The following is a 20904-nucleotide window of genomic DNA, read 5'->3' on the forward strand; positions in this document are numbered from 1 at the left end:
CGAACCGGTTTTGCTGAAGGAAGAAGAAGTTAGTTCAGTTTTGGCTTCAATAAGTGGAGGCTCCCCTCTTCTATATTAAGGGTGGACAGCCACTGTTTGAAGCAAGGAGAAAATTTGAGAGTGCAAGGCACAGAGTTCTCAGAGCTACCTGAGCTAACAGTTTTCTCTTCTCCTTCAATGTATTCTGTTTTATAATTTTCTGTTTAATTTTGTCATGTCTTGAGTCTCATGGTAAAAGGCAAACAGTGAGGTTTGTAATGAAAAAGCCATAGAGCGGAAAAAGGCAGAGAGTGCAAAATTAAAAGAAAAAGCCATAGATGTCTTAGAGTTCCTTTGTTCATCTATGTTGTGTTTCATGATTCTGTGGGAATCCCCTTGTAAGTTGGGTTAGCACTTTACAAGTTGTAATCTGTTTGATTATAGTGAAATTCCATCATTGTTGTGATGGAGACTGGATGTAGGCTGCACTGTACTTAGCAGCCGAACCAGGATATATCTTGGTGTAATTTTCTTCCTCTCCTACCCCACTTCTGTTTTCTACTGCACAGGAGCAAAAACCAAAAATGTCTCGTGCCAAGTGACGAGACAAAATGAAAATGTCTCGTGGCTAGGGACGAGCTAAAAACGAAAAAGTCTCCTCTGAATCCATCAAGTGTTAACAAACAAAAAGGGGCTAAGATTCAACCCCCCCTTCTCTTAGCCACTGAAACCATCAACTTTAATATGTCAGTTAGTTTGTTAGTTAGTTAGAACAAAGATATCTTGCTTGTAGTTCAATTTTGCACATGTTTATTGTACCATCATTCTTAAGGTGGAATGCAAGTTTATGATTACCTTTATTTATATGCACTTCATCACAAAACAATGTCTCTGTCTTTTCTGCATGCAGCATTGACTAGTATACGCTTGAAATTAAACCATTTTATTTTTTTTAATAAAAAAAGTGCTCTCGTTTTTATTCTAATATTTTTTTTGTGCATGACGCACACTTAAATATAGTATATTATAAATTAAAGCAAAGTTGCGGCAGCACATAAAACATAACTCAGAGGATCTTCCAGGCTACCAGAAACTGAAAGGTAGCGTTTGTTTTGAGGTACTGAGACAGAGACTGAGAGACTGAGACTCAGTATCGTGTTTGTTAGTTCAGAGACTGGTACTAAAGTTTCTGTCTCTGTCTCTAAAATTTCAGTATTTCAGTACCTCCAAAAAGTAGGGACACAGGGGACTGAAATTTTTAGAGATGGAGACTGAAACTTTAATAACATTTTATACCTAAAATACTTTCATTTCAATTTATTAATTCTAATTTTACCCTTTGTGCAAATTAAATTAGAGTTTCATTCTTATTTCAATTCCTGTCTCCCATTTTGCACCAAACAAAATACTGAGATTTATTTCAATCCTGTTTCTTAGTCTCTGTCTCTCAGTCTCGTATTTTCGTCTCTGTCTCTCAACCAAACGCTACCTTTAGAAGAAGTAATTAATGGAAACCATGGTGTGCCTTTGGCCACTTAATACCATTTTCCAACTTTCAATATCCTTAGCAAAATCTGGTATTCATGTATGTTGTCTCCTTTTTCATATCAACACCAAGAAACATTCAAACGCTATCTATGCCTCATCATCAAATATTTTCCCAGAAGTTGCTAAGCTATTAAATGATGCATAAATAAATGAATACATGTTTTGGTTCTAAAAAATACACTTAATTTTGTATTCCAAATGCGCACTGTTTAATTCATACACAACCAATTTAGTTGCTCAAAATACACATGATTAGGAGGTATGATATTGTGTGATACAATATTATTTTCCTACATCAAATGTGTACATCGGTAGTTTATTGTTGTGTTCATTTAGTAGAGATGACAGCCAAATGTCTTAGAGAAGCAATGGTGTTGGAAGAAGGAGAAGAGCTGGGAATTAAGACAACAGAAGCTGCTGAAGTTGTTTGAGATTTGAAGCTTCACCATGATTGCATGCATGGCTCTATGGAAATAGATAGAAAGTTTTTCTAACTTCTATCTAAAATGAAAAATGTTAGCTTACTAATATATTCTTTTTAATCTTATATTTGAACAAACACTAACTTTTTATATTTTTTATACTAAAAATGTTAGCTCTAGCATTTCCCTTTCACCTTCTTTCTCTTTTTTCTTTTCTTTCACATTTGAATTTAATAATCCTTTCAATTAAATGTTTTAACTATTATTATTACCTTGGCTGTGCAAAAGTTTAAAACCTCCTCCTCAAGTTGCAATTTTAATTTGTTGCATCTCTTGGAGTTAAAACGACAAAAAATTATCACCACTAACTGATTTTAGTTTTTTGTTCAGATCTGCAAGATAAGCATATAAGTATAACTCATTGTTGCTAGTCTTCTGAAACATCTAATGAAGCTAGACAAAAGCATCTTTCCATTTCATGTATTTAAGGACCATTCTGGTAAGATAAGTACTCTCTGTCACTTTTAAGTGATTCCATGTTCTATTAAAATAATTGATTGTAGTGAATGAATCAGTTCTAATTCAAATTGAAGTATACAGCTTTGAGCTACATTTGGCGACTATTCAAGGACAAAAATACAAAGATACTTGCCTTACCAACAGGATGATTAAGAAGAGATTTCCCAAGATAACTTCTCTTACAGGTCCTAGGGCCGCTGCGATGCTCTTTATGGTATTCGACTAGCTTTCTATGTTTCATATATTTAAAAAGCTTCTTATACTCTTCCTCACAGTAAGGCTTCTCCAGCTCTTGCATGAGTTTTTCTCCGTACTTTGTGCATTTTGTTGCATTGGCTTTATCATCATGCCAATAATGTTCCAAATTCAACTGCAAAGCAACACATAAAGGCATAATATCAAATGCAAAGTAAAGGGTAAGGGTAAATTCATATATAAAATTATAGATACATACACTTGGAACCTTTCGCCTTCTTTTGCAGAGTGCATCGTCATCATCCTCTTCAATCTCCTCCTTTACCTTTATTTCTATGCCAGATGGAGGGTGAATGTGATCACCCTTTGCTATGTGATCATTCTTTTGTGGTGTCTCACCATCATTCTCCTTTGCCTCTGAAGCCCCGCCATTGCAGCTGCCATTAGAGTCCTTAACTGCATCATTTCTCAATTCTTTTGGTTTCCTATCCCTGCGCTTACCGCTATATTTACCATCATTGTTTTGTGCCCTAGAAACCTCCACAACATTGGCATTGCCATCGACATTGGAATCCTTGACAGCATGTTTTCCCAAACCATTTGGTTTCCTACCCCTGCGGTTACCAACATGATTTTGAGACACACCATGAAAATCCTTAACTTAATTACGGTTGTACGGCAAGATCATTTCACGTGATACTGGATTATTAAGTGATTGAACTGCAAATTAGAATCACCTAATGCTGCCATTGAGTTAGACACAGCCCCCATACTCCAATGACATTTTTCTTCGGTTTATTCTACATTAAGCTACATAAATGTGGCAGTGTTACTGTGTGACTCTATCTATCTGGTTTTACAACAAGTTTCAAGAGGCTCCTATTACATTGTTTTGGTAGATAAGTCATGCTTCCGTTTTACGGAGGATGTTTGTTTCCGTAGCAGCATGTGAAATGAAAGTTCGTGCGCACAATCACCAAAAATTTCTGGGTGGTTTTTCTCCTAATTTGTATTTTTTGTTGTATTGTTATTATTTTGCATTATTTTTACCTTCTTGTGCTCTTTTCCCAAGTTGTACCTGTTCCTCTAATTGTGGGAGCTAATCCATGTAAATTAATTAGTGTAATTTTAATTATTTAACTAGTTATCATTGGAAACATATATATATATATATATATATATATATATTACAATTTTGATTCATTTATGGTTTAGCACCATTAAGATTCTGAACCAAAGTAAAGCTACTCACTCAGCTAGGGGTGTTCATGGATCGGATCGTATCTGCAAATCCGCGGTAAATATCCACATCCGATCCAAAAATTGCGGATACGATCCGATCCGCACCCTTTGCGGATCGGATCGCGGATATCTGCTATACATCCGCGTATCCGATCTGCAGATCCGCACTATAATAATTAATAAATAAATAAATATATATATATTTGGTATTATATTTACTTGTTTGTATGTTTTAGTTAGTAATTATTATTCATATATTGTATTATTTTATTTTTGTTATTCAGAGAGAGTTTGATTAAAAATATTTTAGGAATAAATAAGTTTAAAAGTATGAAAGAAATATTTTTATCGAATTCTTTTACATAGAAATATGATTAAAAAGAGAAGGTTTAATTATGCGGATATATCCGATATCTGATATCGGATCGGATCCGGCACTAAAAAGTGCGGATATCATATCCGATTCGATCCGATGAAAATTGTGCGGATCGGATCGAATTTTCGGCCATATCCGATCCGATCCGATCCGCGGACACCCCTACACTCAGCCTTTAATTATTTGATCTGAGTTGAGCTAGGTCTTGGAGATAGTTCAATGAACTTGCTTGTCCATCTATACAAGAACATTGATTCAATTATGGAAAAGGCTTTGAAATGTCATCTTAATTAGTATTGATAGCATTTTGAATCTTAGTTTGAATTCTAAAATTGTGGTTTGGATGAAAGTTACTTGGTTATAATAGTGATAATTGTATATCACAAGCAAGTGCGTTATTCTGAACTTAAGGAAAAAATGGTTGCCAGAGTTACACTTATTCTACTTTGAATTAATATTTTTACATTATCAATTTGAATAGAATTTAAGAGAAATGTCAAATCATAGTGAATAACCATCTCCTGTAACTTGTAACTATTATGAATGTTATCGTTCTGACTTTATTAGTTAGTATTTAACAGTATATAATTAATATGTTTTAAGAAGCAAAATTAAATTAGACAATATATGTATTTATATATAATATATGATGATTAATTTAGTGACTAATTTTTAATATGTATATAGTAATTTTGAAAAAAATTATATATAAATATTCTATATTCTATTATAAAAAAACTTTCAAAGAATTCTCACTTAAATTAATATATTTTAAACTAATAATTATTTAAAAAGATACCTTGTTCCTACCTAAAGTCTCGATGGCTTTGCCTAGCCCACCACTCCTTCGGCATTGCCATCAGAGCGAGAGAGCTAGGGGATCAAATATTTCAATACTTACACTATTGTTCTATACATACCTATATTCCTACACCATTGATCAAACTAAGCCATATGCTACCCTCTAATCATGTCAAATTAGCATACATTCACATTTTAGAAAAAAAAAAAAACTAAGGTAATAATTAAACCAAACTAAATATACTACTAAAACAAATATTCAGTCCATCATTTATATATTTTTCTTGCTTGAATAGTCTCCTCCACTTTTCGTAAATTCTCTTTGGTCCAATAAAACACACATATTATGTTATAGTTCTTACATAAAACATTAATTAAAATAGAATAACTACCATGATTAAATAATTCAAAGAATTTAGAGTAACAAATTAAATAATTTTTAGAATAGTAAAAAAACCACGTACGATAATCAATTATGTCATGTATACTCTTTCTTCTTAGATTTTCTCCTCTAGCTCTTTTCTCCTGGCGTTCAAAAAAATTTTGAGAGTGACTAATAACTTGTGCGTAAGTTCTTGTTTTAACATATTCACTTGAAATTCTTGACCATTGTTTTCCTAATTCTTCGTAGCCTTGGAGAAACAACCTGTGAAAGAGATAGTTTGATATAATGAATGATTAGCAGATTTTATAGGAAAGTTCTTTCTGTCTGACCTTTAAACGACAAACATATAATTAATACGTACTTGTGCTCTTGTAAAGTCCAATGAACTATTTGTTGCCATTTATTGTTGTCACTAGAAGCCATAGGTAAAGGTTGGTGTTGGATTATGTTACTGTTGCCATGTCGGTTTTGTTCTCTTGTTGCCCCTGATATGGCTGATAACGGTAAGGTAATTTGCATTGGCACTGCCATGTCTGTTGTGGCCGCCATTGCCTCCATCCTACCATGATAATATTACCAAGATGTATTTACATAACAGAGAAACAGAGTATCCATATATCTATTTGGGCAAAAAATAAATAAAGAAATAAAAAGAGAATGAAAATATTTAGAGTAGCCACCTGTGAAGATGATGATGAGTCCAATGAGGCGGTGGAAGTGGTGGTGTTGCATTGACGATGGGAATGGAGAGAGGGCTGTGTTCCAATGGGTAGCAGGCACAGCTAGGTATCATCATGTTCTCGGGATAACCGTTTTTTATGGCATTAACGTCGGTCATCAGTTTTATGAATCGTTCTTGCAGCTGTGCCGGAGTCTTTCCAAGGAGGCGAGCGGCCACAGTTTCCCAGCGATTGTGTATAGTATCCTAGAAACAATTGGAGATAACTGACTCAAAGGCTTTGTTCTCCTCCCAAGTCCAGTCCTGAGGTTGCGGTTGAGATTGAAGTGGTTGATGACCACCCACTGCGGCAATCATCTCTAACGGTGGTTGATAACCCCAAGTGTTATTGAAAAATTGATCCATCATCTTGCTTATATCCGTCTGCAACTTGGATTGATGCTGAGACTGAAGCGGAGATTCTTGCTGAGGCAGAGGCAGAGGCTGGGAGCAAGGCTGAGGCGGAGATTCTAGCTGAGGTGGTTGATTAACATGGACGTCAATAGCACATTGCTCTTCCATGTTCGTTGTATGCGGCTGGAGCTGAGGCTGAGGCTGAGAATGCTTGGTAGCTTCCGTCTCTTCCCAATTCTCTTTCGTATCCATCATGAAAAAGGTGTCCAGTTCCTCTTTCATCTTTTCTGGGTTATCCTCTATATCCATCTTTGAAAGAGTGTCATCCCAAGAATGCAGTGGTTGATTATCGTCCAAGTCAAACAGATCTTCCATCATCTCCTTGGTATCCATCATTAAAAGAGCATCTAGCTCTTCTTCAGTCATTGCTGCGTCATCTATTTCCTTTGCAATCATTCTGCGTTCTGTAGGTCAGTTTCTTGGTTCTTCTTCTTCTTAGTTTCTTGGTTTAATTTTGTGTTTGGTGTAATCCTAATAACACATTTATAGAAACCTCACTTTAGATTAGAGTTGTTTAGATTAAATTAAATTAAGGGAACTTCCACAAAGATTACATTTCGTTCGAAGATTTTTTCTCTTCACATTTAATATAAGCTTCACTTTTTAAATTAAAGTGGTTTAGATTACATTAAATTATGGATAAAATCCAGAAAGATTTCATCTTCAAAATTTTATTTTAAAATCTTTTAATTTTTGTATAATGTAAATTTGGAAAATTTTAACTAAATAAAGAAACTCTTCTAATAGGATGTCGAGCTTCTTTCCTGGCTTGATGAAGTGAAGTTAATGGCAGCAACTTTTCGAATCCGAAAGAGACGAAAGCCAGTGGAAGAAGCGTATGAGTTGAAAGCAAAGAAGGCTTATAGGCAGAGGCAGGGACTTAGGTTGAGGCGAGAAATGGCTTGATGAAGCCTTCCGTTCTTGACAGCTATGAATTTAAAGAAGGTTTAATTATTCTGTTGGTCCCTATAGTTTCGCGAAATTTTCAATTAGGTCCCTATACTTTTTTTCTTTTTAATTGAGTCCTTGCACCAAATTTTTTTTTAATTGGGTCCTTACACTTTTTTTTCCTTTTATTTAGGTCCCTATACCAATTCTTTTTTTTTTTAATTGGATCCCTATAAAATTAAGCCAATTACTACTAAGAGGGACTTAATTGAAAAAAAAAATTAGTGTAGAGACCCAATTAAAAAGAAAAAAAGTATAGGGACCTAATTGAAAATTTTATGAAACTATAGGGACCAACAGAGTAATTAAACCTTTAAAGAATGATAATGTGAGATTTGTTGTCTTTGGTAGTTATGTTTTAGTTCTTGATGTGATTATGAAACAAGCTCTTCCGTGACTGACTGCCTTCTAATCAAAAATTGATTTAAATTTATTTTTTGAAAGATATATTTTTCAATGTAAAACGAAAATTTAAAGTCTAGATTTTATTAGAGAAATCACATTATTAACTAATTTTGTTAAGTTTAAATAAGTAAAAAAAGTGAGAAAATAAATAAATCTTAAAATAATTTAATTTTTATGCACGTTTTTATATTCAATTAGGATTTGTTACTATGTTTTTTGTTTTGGAGACGCTTTAGTGGAAAATGCCTACTCAGACATTGCCAATTCTCAGAAGCTACGCTTTTTTAATTTCATATATATAATTCTGTATTTTTAATTAAATTAATCAAATATTATAAAATAAAAATAAATGAATAATACAGAATGCGGGTTACAAACAAACTCTTCTCGCTAACTCTCCTCCCCCCTCCTACTGTGTTTGGACTAGAACTTTATAAAGACAATTTAACAGAGGTTTTGCGAGCAAATAGCCATTTGATCAGTTGAGGGACCGAGTCCATGGCTGAGACAAATCCTCCAATTCGGTAACAAGGTCAGGAGTCGCGCGAATTAGTTTTGGTGCAATGATTGCAGTGCCTTGACTTCCAGACACAAATGTATTTCTTCTAATCTTCTCAATCAGTGACTAATCAGCATCGAGGAAGGCATTTCTGAAAAAATAATACATAACAAGTTCATAAAAGTTCAAATATCAAAGTTTATGACTAAAGAAAAAAAAATAATAACTCATGCAAGAAAATTATGATTTGGTGATCCAAGGTCCATTGATACCAAGCATCATTACTTCTGTTCAGTCTGCAGAAAATTATTTTTTCCCCACTTTTGAATAAGTAACTCAGCATATTATTAATAAAAAAATGCATAATTGGAGTAGGCAGCAAGGATATACATAGAAATCCCTAGCCAAACAAGGTTTTTAATATAAAGTGGAAGAGAAGGTAAGAAAAGATACAACAATGAAAATGAGAATAACACAAGATCATAACTGACAGTTGAAATGCCAACGAGCTAGTTAGTATCACAATTGACACTAGGCCCAAGTTGTAAGACTAATTGTTTCCACAGAAGTGGCACACATCCGAGTGAATGCAGCTGACAGGATAATTTACAAGTGATGGGGTGAAAACTTCAACAAAATACTTAAGAGAAAACAACAAGACTTCATGATCACTGATGAACCTGCACCGAACTTGCTCTTCAAAATCTCCTGAAAAAGTAACACATACAAGATAAAATCCCAAGGACCATTTATCAAACAGTGGAATAGAACTCATTCGAATTTCAGGGGAAATTACATGAGAAAGCTGCCAGGAAATAGAATAAGTAAACAGCTCTGGTTGCTTAATCACGTTTCTGATAAAACTTGTGTTCAAGATCAATCATTGAGTTAAAATTGTACTGTCATAATAGAAAGACATATACTTAAGTACCTGCTGACCAATATGAGCCCCTAAAGGACAAATTCGATAGGAAGATGCCACAATTCGAACTTCCTCGTTCGTAACCCCTGCCATGTTAGAAACTCTCTGTCTCACTTCAGCTACCTGCAGGTTGCACAAGAATGAATCACGACATTTGAAAGAGTATTGAATCGGACTGAATGTTTAATCAAAAAGGCACTTTTCACTTTTCATTCTATATTCTCATTATGTGCATGTTTGGGCGTCATTATTTTGTTAAAAAAAGATCTTTTTTCAATGAAAAAAGATCTTTTTTTATTTTTTAACGTGTTTGGCAAATTTCTAGTAGTAAAAGTAAAAGCACTAGTAAAATCAAAAAAAGATCTTTTTTGAGAAGCTGTAATTTACATCTTTTTTTAAAAGATCTTTTTTCTTTAAAAAAAAGATGTTTTTCATGTAATAAATAAACAAAAAGTACTTTTATATTGTTATACCCAAACATAATTGATTGATAAAAAGACCTTTTTACATGAGATATCCAAACATAAAATTACTTTTACCTCTCTATAAAATCTTTTAAAAAAAGATAACTCAAAAAAAGATCTTTTTTTAAAAGCTCACTCAAAAATTACTTTTACTTTTATATATATATGTTTTTCCTCAATTATTCCACCTCCACTGAAATATACAATTCCTTACAAGTTTGACCCTCTAAACCAGGGCATTCAGTTATTTATACCACAAAAATCTCAAATCCAGCACTTAATTATATATAAAATGAAGTTAAATATACCTTCTCTAACAATCAGAACCTAGAACCTTAACAATCAGAAACATACATTCTCTATCAATCAGAACCTAGAACCCCAACAACCAGAAACAATACACATTCAGAAGCTAAGCCCCCAAACTTAAAAACCCTATAATCTCAGAACCTCCCCAATTCACAGAACCAAGTTTAGGAAAAACGAAACATACCATTTCTGCCTCGTTTGGCCATTGTTGTTCATCATCATCATCATCATAGCCACACGCACCTTCTTCGACACTGAAACGACAGAAGAAGTGAGGTAATGAGCAAGAAAGAGAAGATAGAGAGTGAATCAGAGAATGATTATCTAGTGAGTGCACGATGGTGAGCGACGAGACGACGATGTGAGCTATGATGATGAGCCAAGGAGGCTTGCGACGATTGGGAGCAGCGACGGTGAGCGCGCGAGACGACGATTGTGAGCTGCGACGGCGAGCTCACGTGACGACGGTGGTGAGCGCACGAGACGGCGATGGTGAGCGGCAGCGACGGCGAGAGACGAAGGGAGGTGAAGAAGTAAACTTCTGAATTCGAATGGCGGGTAAGTTCAGTAACTGGAAAACTTGGCCTTGAAAAATTTTCATTAAGCGCATACTTACCATAGGAAACACTCTTGAAAAATGTCTTAAGTCAGAAAAGTATATTCATATTCATATGTATTAAAATAAAGTTCTACTTTTAGGATTTTTTTCTAAAATAAAATAAAAAAAATATTATTTCTCCAAACCCAATATTCTAAATTTAATTACAGAAATGTCGTATTTAAAAATATACAGAGGGATCGAAATAAGCTATATTAACAATAATGGTTGTCATTCTTAACCGTCCAACTTTTTTTTCCTCACCCAACGTGCAAAGCCAGCTATGCACTCCACTGCTGGGAATTATTTTATCTTACCTCGGAGGTCGATACCACGTGATGCCAACGTCTCTTTGCTGAATGAACCAACTCTGGTGATATCTCGCTGTATGCCTTCAAGGCTGCATAGTGAATACCTTACCTTGCAATCATTATTGAAACATTGCTCTCTCTTTGTTAAATTCTGAAGATTACAATCTCTCACTGATTAGTTCGCTGTTGTTGTGATCCGTATCATATCATGGCTGAAGCACTTGTGATTGGAGCTTTAGTTAATGGCTTGGCCAACGTTGTTCTTGACAGGCTCATTTCATCTGAGTTTGTCAACTTGGTGGTGGGCAAGAAGCTGGATCGGAAGTTGGTTGACAGGCTGAAGACTGCTATCTTGGCTGCCAAAGCTCTGGCTGCTGATGCTGAGCAGAAGCAGTTTGGAAACGAACTCGTCAGGGAGTGGCTTGATGGTCTCAAAGATGCTCTCTACAATGCTGATGACTTGCTGGACCGTGTCTTCATCAAAGCTCAAATTCACAACAAGGTACGCATTCGTCTTCCTCACTTCCTTGATCTATCTAGTAGGGAGATGGTAACCAAGATAGAAGAGGTGGTTGAAAGAATAGCAGATCTTGAGACTCGCAAAGATACCCTTGGTCTCAAAGAGATTCCAACAGGAAGCTCCTCGTGGAGACCTCCATCCACTTCTCTTGTGAAGGGGAATGTGTTCGGCAGGGATGGTGACCAACAGGCACTAATCAAGATGCTCAATGACAACAATCATCATAACTTGTCCGTCATCTCTATTCTTGGTATGGGCGGTGTTGGTAAAACTACTTTAGCGCAATGGCTCTACAACAATAAGGATTTGATGGACGGGGTTGATCTGAAAGCATGGATTTGTGTTTCTGAAAATTTTGATGTTGTTGAGACTACTAAGAATGTTATAAAGGGGATCTCTTCGGGTGTTTGTAGTCTTGACAGCTTTGATTTACTTCAACAAGATTTGAAGAAAAAACTGTCAGAAAAGAAGTTCTTCATTGTTTTGGACGATGTTTGGAGTGAAGATGCTGATAAGTGGAATAGTTTTATCACCCCTTTTCAACATGGGACAAAGGGAAGCACTATTCTCCTAACTAGCCGCAAGGTAAATGTTGGTCGAATAGTCCAACACTATAACTCTTACACCCTCAATCAACTGTCAGATGATTATTGTTGGTCTATTTTTGCGGAGAATGCATCCTTTCCTGAATCAAATGGGAGCTCAGAACTGGAAGGAATAGGTAGAAAGATTGTCGAAAGGTGTGATGGCTTGCCATTAGCTGCAGAAACACTTGGACGCTTGTTGCGCTCAGAGCATCGTGTTGAAGAATGGAATAAAATACTATCGAGTGACATTTGGGAATTTTCTGTGGCAAATTGCAAGATTGTTCCTGCATTGTTATTGAGTTACCATCATCTGCCTACTCATTTAAAAGGTTGCTTTGTTTATTGTTCATTGTATCCCAAAGATTATCAATTCGATAAGGATGAATTAATCCTGCTATGGATGGCTGAAGATCTTTTGCGGCCTCCAAAGAGGGGAGAGACTTTAGAAGAAGTTGGTTGCGAGTGTTTTGATGAATTGGCTTCAAGACTATTTTTCAAGCAGGTCCAGAACTATATTCAGAAGTATTTTGTGATGCATGATCTCATGCATGACTTGGCAACTTTTCTTGCTGGAGATCTTTGTTGTAGATTTGGTGAAAAAGAAGAGATGAGTATTCTAACTCGGCATTTGTCATACAATCATTCGATTCCTGTGAAAACATGCTCCTCTAGTAAAAACAAATCTTTGAGGACATTATTGTATATCAATAATGGATCTCCTTTCTGGAAACCACGCACAACATTACAATGTGACATATTGTCAAAGAATAAATATTTGAGAGTTTTGTCCTTTGATACACTCGATATATTTCAATATTCAATAGCTAAAAAATTGATCCAATTGCGTTATTTGGATCTATCTTGGAGTGATGTTAAGATATTGCCTGAGTCATTATGCAACTTGTGCAATCTACAAACTTTGAAGTTAGAAGGCTGTTCAAAGCTGACTATGCTGCCCAATGGCATGTATAATCTTGTGAATTTGCGGCATCTTAATATAAGGCGTACGCCTCTGGAAAAAATGCCAAAAGGAATGGGCAAATTAAAACAGTTGCACATTTTAAGCAACTTTGTGGTGGGAAAACAAGAAGACAATGGAATCCAAGAGTTAGGAGGGCTTTTAAATCTTCATGGATCACTTGAGATTCAGAAATTGGAGAAGGTGGTTGATGCAAATGAGGCAAGGAGTGCAAGGATAATAGATAAGAAGCACATTGACGACTTATTGTTGAAATGGTCTCTGTCTTCAGGTGATGATATGGTCTCAAACACACATACTGATGAACAAGATATACTTGGGGGCGCTTGCAACCACACACTGGCTTGAAAAAGTTGACCGTTGATGGATACAAAGGTAAAAAATTTCCAGATTGGATTGGGCATTCCTTGTACCAAAACATGACAAGTGTATCTCTCAAGTTTTGCAAGAATTGCTACATGCTGCCTTCACTTGGACAGCTGGCATCTCTAAAGTCCCTCCGCATTGAAAGGTTTGATGAGCTGAAGAGCATTGGCAAGGAGTTTTACAAGAATGAAGGCCATCAACATTCTTTGCCTATTGCACTGTTTTCCTCACTGGAGGAATTGATATTTTATAATATGCCAAGTTGGGAGAAGTGGCAGTTACCTGGCTCGGAAGCCTTTCCTCAGCTTAAGAGGCTTGAAATAAGAGATTGTCCAATGTTAAAGGGAGATATGGTTAATCAGGTATTAATGAGAATTGTTTCTTCCTCATCGGATGTTTCCAAAGTGCGCCAACTGAAAATACAAGAACTTGATGAAGGATGGAGTAAAGAGATGAGACTTGATGGGGATAGTTTAACAATTAGTGGATTTGAATCTGTGGCGGAGTGTGCATTTAAGGCAAGGATCATCCACCATCTAACTTCCCTCCAAGAAATACTCATCTCATGGTGTTCATCTGTTGTATCCTTGGGGGGCAATTGTTTACCCAAATCTTTGCAAAAGCTCACAATCTTTAATTGCCGCCAAATTGAATTACTCCAGCCACAACACAAGTATGATCTGGTAGATCTACAAATATATCAAAGCTGTGCTTCACTGACTTCATTGTCGTTGGATGCCTTTCCCAATCTCGAGAATCTGGAGATAGAATGGTGTTCAAATCTGGAATCAGTTTCAAAGTCAGAGCCACCACACGCTGCTCTTCAACGTCTCACCATCAGTCAATGCTCCAAATTTGTGTCATTGCCATCTGACATGAATAGTCTTCTCCCAAATTTACACTCTCTGGACATACAAGGTTGCCCAAACATTTGTAGGTTGCCAGAGGGTGGTTTGCCGGCTAACCTGAAAGAGCTTAGTGTAGGAGATTGCGAGGAACACGTGAGGGGTCTATCATGGTTGGGCAACTTGGACAACCTCACTCATCTCACCATTTCTGGTCTTGGGTGTGAGAGCATAAAGTCATACCCAGAGGTGGGTTCGCTGCCTCGCCTTCCCTCCCTCACCACTCTACATATCCAAGACTTTCATAATCTGGAGACATTGGAGTGCAACCAGCTTCTTCGCCTCACCTCCCTCCAACAGTTAATAGTTGAAGACTGTGAGAAGCTGAAGAATATGGAAGCAGAAAAGCTGCCTCCCTCTCTCTTAATACTTCAACTTGATTTCTGTGGTTTGCTGGGCGAACACTGCGAGAACAAGCATCAACAAATTTGGTCCAAAATTTCCCACATCCCCACCATTCAAGTCAATCGCAGACAAGTTTTCTGAGCAGGTAATTCTCTAACCTTCATGTTTCTCATGCTACCACAATTAAATTCACACATGCATAAGTTTCCTTTTCCTTCAAGTCAATTTTTTTTCTCTTTCTTTAAACAACATTAACCACTTGAACTCATATGCCAACTGCAAAATTTGCATTCTTTTCTTTCACTTATCGGGAAAGCTCTCAGTTTGCAGTTTTAGTTAAAGAAATATCCTTTTTTACTCTCTGAAACAGTCTTTTGCTATATGTATAATACTTCTTAACTCGTATGTTTCAAAAGAAAATCATATTTAAAAAGGATGATAACAATTACCATCAAACAAAAATTGAAACACTGGGAATAGAATATCCTTTTTTCATGTATCCAACATTTGAGTTTTTTTTTAGATGTACTAAACAAATGGATGAATTAAATTTACTTTTTTAATGTTTTTATTACTATCTTCTGCAGGTGGCTTGTGTACATATCAAGATGTAATCCTATACATTGGCTATATATCTTCATTTAATTCTAAGATCATTTGAGGTGGTAATTAAGCTGGATTAAGGTGTTGGGAACCAGATACTGTGTTTTCTGATTTTGGCTTAATGTTATTGAAAAGCAAGGACATGATGGAGAAAGTTAGAATAGTGGCACTTATGATTGAAAAGCTTTTGTTGTTGTAGGTATATTTTTTATTCCTTGCTATAATTTTATTTTTGCTATTTTCCACAGAGAAAAACTAAATGATAGTTTAATTTGTGGAAAGAATTCACAGAGTTGTTGTGTTGCAAGATTCTTGTAGGCAGGAGCAGAGCTAGAAATATTTTTTGGAGGGGCCAACATGAAAAATATAAGTTAAGAAGAAAGAAAAATTAAAAATTAAAAAGAGACTAAACTAAAACATTAGAGACTTATACGTACACCTTATTAATTTAGAGGGGGCCATTGCCCCCCTTGCTTATAACGTGGCTCCGCCAGTGCTTGTAGGACAGTAAAAGGAATCAGCATGCACGAGGTGTATAAGCTTTCAAAATAGAAGGAACAAGTTATTGCTGTGTAATCATTTTTAGCCATAGATTGAATCATTGGATAAAGTTAATAATATTATTAGATGCCTATAATAAGCTATTCTAATACCAAGAGTAAATGTTCTGTACATATATTAAGCTGCGGTGGAATTCAAATTATTCAAGAAGTATTGTGATAGAATATTTGATCTTTTGGACTTAATTAAAGAGGTTATTGCCATGTAAAGTGAGTGTATTATGTATATTGAAATCTTTTTGAGTTCCTCTTCTTTCGAGAACTCAACCTTCACCCAACCATCTGATGATTCCTCAGAAGATTGAACCTCCTCAGGCCCAATTGATTGTCTTTCGCAGCAACACTACATTGCTTTTCTACAGCAGGTGGAACTGTTTCAGGCTCGTCACACATCACAAGTTCGGACTATCGTTTCTTCTTCGTCAAGAAACACCAAAGTAACACTTTAGCTAAATTCTCAAATGAATTTGAGTAATAGTGGTTCATGATACAGTATTATGATTTGATCAAATAAGAGAGAAGAATTTTGGTTCAAGTTTGACCAATTTAAAAAAAATAAAACACTTCACTTGTCACTTTTTATTATATTCCAATTGGACATAGACAAAGCAGAGGCAAACTAACTGAATTTGCATATGTCTGTTATCGTTACAAAGACACCCTGGAGATGTCAAATTTTAACCCTTCAAATTTGCCACTAGAGTTAGCTAATATGCTAGTATCATGAAATCGAAGGTTCAAATTGCGTTTTAGGATTTTATGAAAAATAGTACACTTTTTTAAGCATCTTCCATTTGCTTTTATTTGTTTTCAAATTTGTCAAAAACAGATTCCTTGATGTGCAGGCAACTATATGAAGGTTCCAGACACCAAGGACATGCCCCTTGAAGTCATCACCAAATTCTTTGCTTTTGGTGCAAGAGTAAGACAGTCTGCCATGAATCTGTGACATAATATTGATCTCATTCTTATGAGTTTGGCATGTATACATGCATGTCATGTTAAACTACTCTTTCACCATATCCCATGACAACAATAAAGAACGCTGCCCACAAATGCAGCCCAACAGAATACATAAATTCAACATGATAAAACCATGAAAAAATGATATAGGAAAAGACGAAGAATATTGTTTTTTTTTAAAGAAAAAATTCACCTGAAATAGAATGGTATAAACATAGAAGTCGAACTAATTGTTCGATTATGTACAATTGCAATTCTAGTAGCATAAAAATTTAATTATCAGTTATCAACACAGATCCGAACACATCACAACACTTAAACATTATACGAATCTGGAGCTCAAGACATGGAAAAAGCGAACCCTAAAGCCACGATCGGCATTGATTTCCACCACTCCCTGTTGTTCTTGTAATCGTCGGAGGGTAAGACCACAATGGGTTTCTTTTGTGGTTTGGTAACAACAACCTCGTTGTGATCGACGCTGCTGTCACGACGATCCTTTGTGATGCGACCACTGGACGGCAGAGACTTCGATAGCTTCTTCTTGTTAGTAGTTGAATGTGGACAGTAGCACGAATTTAATTTGGTGAAGAACTTCTTCATCTTCGAATGAGATAAGAAAAGATGAAAAATATTGTATTTTGTATTTTTTGATTGAATTGAATTGTATTGTAAATTATGAAGGTAAAATTAAATATATATAGAGCATTAAGATAGGAAAGATAAAAGCAAATTAAGATAAGATAAGAACAAATAAAGATAAGATAAAGATAAGATAAGATAATAAAGGCTAAAATTGCAATTAAATTTATGTATTCTGTTGGGCTGCATTTGTAGGCCGCGAGATTTTTTTATTGTTGTCATGGGCTAAGGTGGAATATTTTATGTATTTTGAACATGTTTATTGTACCATCATTCTTAAGGTGGAATGCAAGTTTATGATTATTACCTTGATTTATATGCACTTCATCACAAAACAATGTCTCTATCTCTTACGCATGCAGCATTTACTAGTATACGCTTGAAATTAAACCATTTTTTTTTTTTAATAAAAAAAGTGCTCTCGTTTTTATTCTAATATTTTTTTTTGTGCATCACGCACACTTAAATATAGTATATTATAAATTAAAGCAAAGTGGCGGCAGCACATAAAACATAACTCAGAGGATCTTCCAGGCTACCAGAAACTGAAAAAGAAGAAGTAATTAATGGAAACCATGGTGTGCCTTTGGCCACTTAATACCATTTTTCCAACTTTCAATATCCTTAGCAAAATCTGGTATTCATGTATGTTGTCTCCTTTTTCATATCAACACCAAGAAACATTCAAACGCTATCTATGCCTCATCATCAAATATTTTCCCAAAAGTTGCTAAGCTATTATATGATGCATAAATAAATGAATACATGTTTTGGTTCTAAAAAATGCACTTAATTTTGTATTCCAAATGCGCACTGTTTAACTCATACAAAACCAATTTAGTTGCTCAAAATACACATGATTAGGAGGTATGATATTGTGTGATACAATATTATTTTTCCTATATCAAATGCCTTAGAAAAGCTTTTGTGTTGGAAGATTCATGTAGGATAGTAAAAAGAACCAGCATGAATTGTGTAAGCTTTCAAAATAAAAGGATCAAGTTATATTGTTCTGTAATCTTTTTTTACCATAAATTGAATCATTGGATAAAAATAATAGTTAGATGCCTATAGTAGTAAGCTATTCTAATACCAAGAGAAAAGGTTCTGTAATAATAACAATTTCCCAAGGTGATGAAGGAATGTGGCTAATGCGGTCAACATTCAAAGAATATGCTTTCCACATTTGAAACATGAAATAGTCATTGGAAGGAGAAGTTGCAGTGATGCCCTCAGCATAGTCAGCAACAATTTCATTCCTATCAACTTTTTGGTTTTTCCATTTTTGTGATGACAGACACTTTATGTCTTGAAATGTTTATTTTTTTGGTGTCTTGAGAGGGTTTTCCACGTTAAAATTTTGGTGTCTTGTCTCTATTTTTATTTTTTTGGTTTCTGTTATTCAATTACTGTCACCGTTTTATGTATTGTTATGGCAATTATTTTCTCAAGCAACTATTCATATTGACGAGGTATTTGCCAATTTAGGTCTATAACTAATTATATTATGAATTGTAATTTTACCAGATTTTTAACTCATGACTTGAAAATGATATGCAAAGTACTTCTTTTCCAAAACAGAAGAAAGAAAATACTTACACAATTTTATGTGAGATACTATCTATGCATTCATAAGATTTCATGAGTAAATATAATAATTATTGCCTCAGAGGATTCCTGTTTTCTAAGAAGGTGTTTCTTAAGAAGTATCTTGTACAAAAGATTAATCCTGAATCTAGGAACAAACACATGGAACTAAACTTGAAAAGAAATTCTAGAAAGAATTAGAGAGAACAAGGAATTTCTGAAGTAAAAATGATATGAATTCAAGCTCTCTATAGTAGTGTGTTGGTACCATTATGCTAAGAATGAAAATCCATAATAGCATTGATTCACAGGAAGATAATTGTTTTAGCCTAATTTCATCGCCATTCCGAACTCAGCGGGCTTTCACATGAGTTATAAACTTATAATGTCTGTGTTTAACTGTTTATAATTCTAGTTCTATAACTTCAATGAATTTTGAGGTTATTATTTGCTTCATAACTAAAATTACTACAAAGTTTCACACATGCACAAATGCCACATTGGATATGAGACTGCAAATGCAATTTTGTGCACTCTTTATTCTAGCATAATAAATTGAACAACTGCCAAAACTGCAATATATAAAGTTTACAGCATAATAAATTGAACAACAAAGACAATAATAACCATCAAGCATTTTCCCACCAAGTGGGATGCAAAATAAATGGGAAATTAAAGGAATATAATCTGAAGGTGGTAGTATAAACTAGCAATGAATTCCTCATGTGATGCATACAACTTTGGTAAAAAAAAAAAATTAGATGTGTATTGTTAGAATTAACAAAAAAGTAGATTCTGTTGCATTTTAAAGGCCAAGATCAAAGCCAAAACACCTTTTGTATATGATGAAGAATGGGAAATTAAAGTTATTGAAATGAAGACCGCTGATACAATGACCGGTGAATAAAATTGACTTGTCTCAGAATCTTACCTTGTGCATGTAGCAATTCAATCGCCAGCAACAGACTCTTAAATGGAGTTCTGATCCGTGGGCAACCAAAAAATTGACTTGCCTCATATACTAGAGGTTGAGGTAGAGAAACAAGGTTCCTCTGTGAAAGAAATGAGATGGGTTAAAGAGTCAACTTATCTATCTATCTATTTATATCAAATTATATAATTAAATGAGCTTATGTCATATTGCTTTTCGTATTTGTGTCACGTAAATAATTTCACAAGTAAAATGAGTCCCGTGATGTGCGGGGCGGTAATTTTTTTTATTCCTGTTTAGGATTTTTTTTATATTTATTAAATTGAATAATTAAATAAATGAATTAGTTTTTGAAAGATTTATTAGTTATAAAATATTCATAAATTAGTTGTGCGAATTCTTCCGTTTGTGAATTGATGTAGATTTTTATATTTGAAATTGTGCTAATTAAATAATCACCTAAAATATTATAATATAATAAGTTATATAAAATAAGATTGTGTTGTATTTATCTCATTTAATATATTATATAAAATATAATTCTTTGAACTAAAGAAAACAATGAATTTAAATTTTTTTGAAAAAGATTGTATCTTTGTATTCACTCACCAATGTAGATGTGAGTGCAACAATTTGTTTGTCCTTTATTTGTGTTGTAATTTTTTGTTTATCTTATTTTAGATATTTCTTCACAACGTAACTTTTAACACGATGTTCCTAAAATTATTAGTATTTTGTTAATAATTATATATGTAAATGAAAAACGAATTGTTTGTATATTTTTTTACTCTTTAAGTATCATTTTTATTCTTCGTATTTTTGTGAGTTTTTCTTTAACATCTATGTGTTCTTCTTCTACTA

General features: G+C 34.6%; 3 protein-coding genes and 2 long non-coding RNA genes across 7 annotated transcripts in view; 3 read left to right on the plus strand and 2 right to left on the minus strand.

Moving 5' to 3' along the window:
• The window catches only part of LOC107626596 (putative disease resistance RPP13-like protein 1), a 184295-nt gene that overhangs the window by 28368 nt on the left and 135023 nt on the right, over positions 1 to 20904 (plus strand). The gene's annotated exons all lie outside the window — the stretch shown is intronic.
• On the minus strand, positions 8292 to 10466 carry LOC107622709 (uncharacterized). 3 transcript variants are annotated; one of them, XR_015905117.1, is made up of 4 exons: positions 10331 to 10466; positions 9383 to 9496; positions 8939 to 9159; positions 8292 to 8602 (listed from the first exon to the last, which is right to left on the minus strand). It is a non-coding gene; the product is annotated as an uncharacterized LOC107622709 (long non-coding RNA). The 3 variants fall into 3 exon arrangements; XR_015905116.1 differs by having other exon boundaries at positions 8293 to 8602; positions 8943 to 9159; XR_002356864.2 differs by lacking the exon at positions 8292 to 8602 and having other exon boundaries at positions 8756 to 9159.
• On the plus strand, positions 11264 to 15644 carry LOC107622651 (putative disease resistance RPP13-like protein 1). The gene is made up of 2 exons (XM_088504742.1): positions 11264 to 14902; positions 15345 to 15644. Exon 1 carries the CDS (start codon positions 11264 to 11266, stop codon positions 13487 to 13489), a length of 2226 nt encoding a protein of 741 aa, XP_088360868.1. The 3' UTR covers positions 13490 to 14902; positions 15345 to 15644.
• Positions 13561 to 15559, plus strand: LOC110262395 (putative disease resistance protein At3g14460). Its single transcript, XM_021115128.2, has 2 exons — positions 13561 to 14902; positions 15345 to 15559. Exon 1 carries the CDS (start codon positions 13561 to 13563, stop codon positions 14896 to 14898), a length of 1338 nt encoding a protein of 445 aa, XP_020970787.2. The 3' UTR covers positions 14899 to 14902; positions 15345 to 15559.
• LOC110268622 (uncharacterized) lies at positions 17031 to 20177 on the minus strand. The gene is made up of 2 exons (XR_002356870.2): positions 20044 to 20177; positions 17031 to 17486 (listed from the first exon to the last, which is right to left on the minus strand). It is a non-coding gene; the product is annotated as an uncharacterized LOC110268622 (long non-coding RNA).

Source organism: Arachis ipaensis, chromosome B2 (assembly GCF_059453495.1).
Source record: "Arachis ipaensis isolate K30076 ecotype BB chromosome B2, ASM5945349v1, whole genome shotgun sequence".
Taxonomy (NCBI): Eukaryota; Viridiplantae; Streptophyta; class Magnoliopsida; order Fabales; family Fabaceae; genus Arachis; species Arachis ipaensis.

What these genes read in the sequence shown, in the direction of transcription:
- LOC110262395 (XM_021115128.2), top strand. Translation starts at nt 13,561, where the DNA reads ATGACAAGTGTATCTCTCAAGTTTTGCAAGAATTGCTACATGCTGCCT.
- LOC107622651 (XM_088504742.1), top strand. Translation starts at nt 11,264, where the DNA reads ATGGCTGAAGCACTTGTGATTGGAGCTTTAGTTAATGGCTTGGCCAAC.